The following is a 3428-nucleotide window of genomic DNA, read 5'->3' as shown; positions in this document are numbered from 1 at the left end:
CGTAATACGAACCCAAAGACGGAAGCTCTACTCCCTGGTCTTCGCCGCAGCCGCCGCCTTGCCGGAATTCCGGCTTCGCCGATCAAGATGATGTCCCAACTCCAGACCTCTGATGCATCGGGGGCAACTCCTACGGCTCCTACGGGTCCCTAGCCGTACTACCGAGTGCCACCAAACATTGGCGGGACCTCAGGGGAAGACGTTGACGAGTGGCTCAAGAACTATAAGCGGGTGAGCAGAAGCAACGGCTGGGACTCAGCAGCGCAGCTCAGTCATGTTGTATTTTCACTGACGAACACTGCTCTCATGTGGTATGAAAACCACGAGGACATGTTCACCACTTGGGATCGTTTTGTTGAGGAAGTACGGAAGTGCTTCGGCGATTCTAACGCGAAGAAGAAGCGAGCGGAGCCGACATTAGCTCAGAGGGCACAGCTTCCAGGGGAGACATGTACCACATATATAGAAGAAATTTTGAAGCTGTGCAAGATAGTGAATCCTAGGATGACTGAAGAGGACAAGGTTGGACACGTTCTGAAGGAGATAGCCGAAGACGTATACAACTTCTTAATTGGCCAAGAAAACCTGAACTCCATGTCTGACATGATGCAGCACTGTCGCACATTTGAAACGCTGAAGATGCGACGGATAGCTCCGAAATTTGACCGTCTGTCAAACGAGCCAACAGTGGCTAGTGTCGACACTATGTCACCTAATGACCTCTCGTCGACAATACGCCAGATTGTACGGGAAGAATTGCTTCGCTGTCAGCAAATCTCTCATTGTCCCAGCGCCTTTCAGGACGGCTATGCAAGAGAGACAGCACGCGCGCGAACGCCAACCGCTCCGGCCCCATGGCAGCCATCAGTTAATGCAGCAGACGTCGATGAATGCCAAGGTACACTGCGATCACTTGAGTTCTCCGATCGGACACCCTCCAATTACGAACGGCGTTTTTGCTCACCTCGTTTCTCTCAACGAACGTCGGCTGCCTACCGTCCCCTTGAAGAGCGATACTGCTACCCAATGCCTTCTGACAGGACTGGTCACTCCGAGCTGCCACGGGTGTCTCGACCTCCGCCGGTGTGTTACAGCTGCGGCGTCCCGGGTCACATCTCGCGATTTTGCAACAACCCTCCTACGTACCAGCGAGATCCCTTGCTCATGTCTCCCCAGCCTCTCGACCGCCCGTTCCCTACGCCACGGCAACCACGCACGCCCACCAGTTTACGCTACCCTTCACCGGCCTCTGATCGAAACTTCACGCCGCCACCAGCCCCATGTGCTCGACGATCCCCATCGCCGCGGCGACGCATGAAGTCACCGCCGCCGGAAAACCAGTCGGCGCGGCCAATGGGGGTGAGGCCGCAAGATACCAGACACTTTCGACAGATATACCCCCGTCAGTGTTTATGCTGAAGAACAAAGTTCATGTACTTGTTGATTGCTTACCTATACCATGGCACTTGTGGATACAGGCGCGACAATTTCTGTGATGAGTGTGAATTTTAAGAACTTTCTTGGACTGAAAGTGATGTTTTGTATAAGCCGTGGTGCGACATTCCGTGGTGTGAGCGGTGATGCGTTGTGTCCGGTGGGAGTTTGCACTGTGGACGTGTCTTTGTGCGGCAAGGTGTTTCCCACAGAATTCGCGGTTATTGCACGATCGACGCATGACGTTATTTTGGGAATCGATTTTTTGCGGGAGTGTTGGGCAACTGTTGACTGTAGAAGTGGGCACCTTTCCGTGCATGGTAGTTTCCCAGCTGCTCTATTGGAAAATTCATCCCGTGATGAATGCATCTTTTTTGTCTCCGAGGACACGGTTGTTCCTGCCTTCTCTGCTGTGTGCGTTCCAGTAATCTGTTGTAGTAACGACCTTGCCATGTTCGACGCGACGCTTGAACCGATTCATGCGACCTGTGTGAAAAAGAACGTTTTAGTGCCCCATTGCGTGGTGTCTGTAGTTGAGGGCCGCGCAGGTGTGTGGACAATCAACAGTTCAATGGAGCCTGCAGTTTTGCCTCGTGGCATGAAACTTGCTGTCTTCAAACCAGAATCCTCTACGACGCTGGTTGCACTTGCTGATGCTGCAGGCGAGAATGGACATCTCGGTCCTCAAGGTTCAGCCAATTCATAACATTTACAAATGATCAGCAAGTCACTCAGCCAAAGCGAACGTGACACACTCCTGGGCATTCTCTCCAAGCACTTGAAAGTGTTCGACTTTTCAAAAAGCGGCAAAATGCCTATAATTCCAGTCACTCGAACACGTCATCGGATCAACACCGCTTCAGCGCATCCCATATGGCAGAAACCTTACAGGGTATCACCATCTGAGCGCAACATCATCAACGAGCAAGTGCAGGAGATGTTAGGAAAGGGAGTAATTCAAGAATCCGCGAGTCCCTGGGCCGCTCGCGTCATTCTTGTGAAGAAGAAAGATGGTACGTGGAGATTATGCGTTGACTATCGCCGACTGAATTCCTTAACCAAGAAAGACGTCTATCCGCTGGCCCGTATTGATGACGCCATCGACTATCTGCATTCGGCTTCCTACTTTTCTTCCGTGGATCTGAGAGCCGGTTATTGGCAAATTCCGATGCACCCAGATGACAAGGGAAAAACCGCATTCGTTACGCCGGACGGGCTGTACGAATTCAACGTCATGCCGTTCGGATTGTGCAATGCACCGGCTACATTCGAAAGGTTCATGGACACTATTCCGCGTGGTTTAAAATGGCACATTTGTATGTGCTACCTTGATGATGTCGTAATTTTTGGACGCACATTTCAGGAGCACAACATTCGTCTCAATATTGTACTCGGCTGTATCGAAAAAGCTGGTCTTGAGCTGAATTCAAAGAAATGTCATTTTGGCGAGCGCCAAACTGTGGTGTTAGGACATCTCGTCGGTAAAGATGGAATTAGACCCGACCCACAGAAGACGGCAGCCGTTGAATCATTCGAGCAACCTCAATCTGTCAAACAGCTTCGTAGCTTCGTAGGGCTCTGCTCATATTTCCGGCGGACATACCCGGTTTCGCGGATGTCGCTCAACCCCGACGAATCATCTGCGTAAGAACACTCCGTTTCAGTGGACTCTTGAGTGTGAAGCCGCTTTTCGACAGCTGAAGTTTTTGTTAGCTTCACAGCCAATACTCCGGCACTTCGATCCTTCGTCTCCAACGGAAATTCACACAGACGCAAGTGGCGTCGGCATCGGTGCTGTTCTCAATCAACGCTCTGGAAACAAAGAACATGTCGTCGCGTACGCAAGCCGTTCTTTAAGCACCCGGAACGCAACTACACTGTGACGGACCAAGAATGCCTAGCGGTAGTATTTGCCGTGCAGCGGTTTCGCTCGTCCGTATATGATCGCCCGTTCACCATCGTCACAAATCACCATTCTCTGTGTTGGCTGGTCA

The 3428-nt window shown here is 51.5% G+C and overlaps 1 protein-coding gene across 1 annotated transcript; it reads left to right on the top strand.

The window, feature by feature from the left end:
* The first annotated feature begins 1026 nt into the window (after positions 1-1026).
* Positions 1027-2153, top strand: LOC125939814 (uncharacterized). Its single transcript, XM_049655263.1, has 2 exons — positions 1027-1359; positions 2058-2153. Exons 1-2 carry the CDS (start codon positions 1027-1029, stop codon positions 2151-2153), a joined length of 429 nt encoding a protein of 142 aa, XP_049511220.1.
* The last annotated feature ends 1275 nt before the right edge of the window (positions 2154-3428 follow it).

The sequence above is a fragment of the Dermacentor silvarum genome, chromosome 9, assembly GCF_013339745.2.
Source record: "Dermacentor silvarum isolate Dsil-2018 chromosome 9, BIME_Dsil_1.4, whole genome shotgun sequence".
Taxonomy (NCBI): domain Eukaryota; kingdom Metazoa; phylum Arthropoda; class Arachnida; order Ixodida; family Ixodidae; genus Dermacentor; species Dermacentor silvarum.
This window is presented reverse-complemented; position numbering and strand designations above follow the sequence as displayed.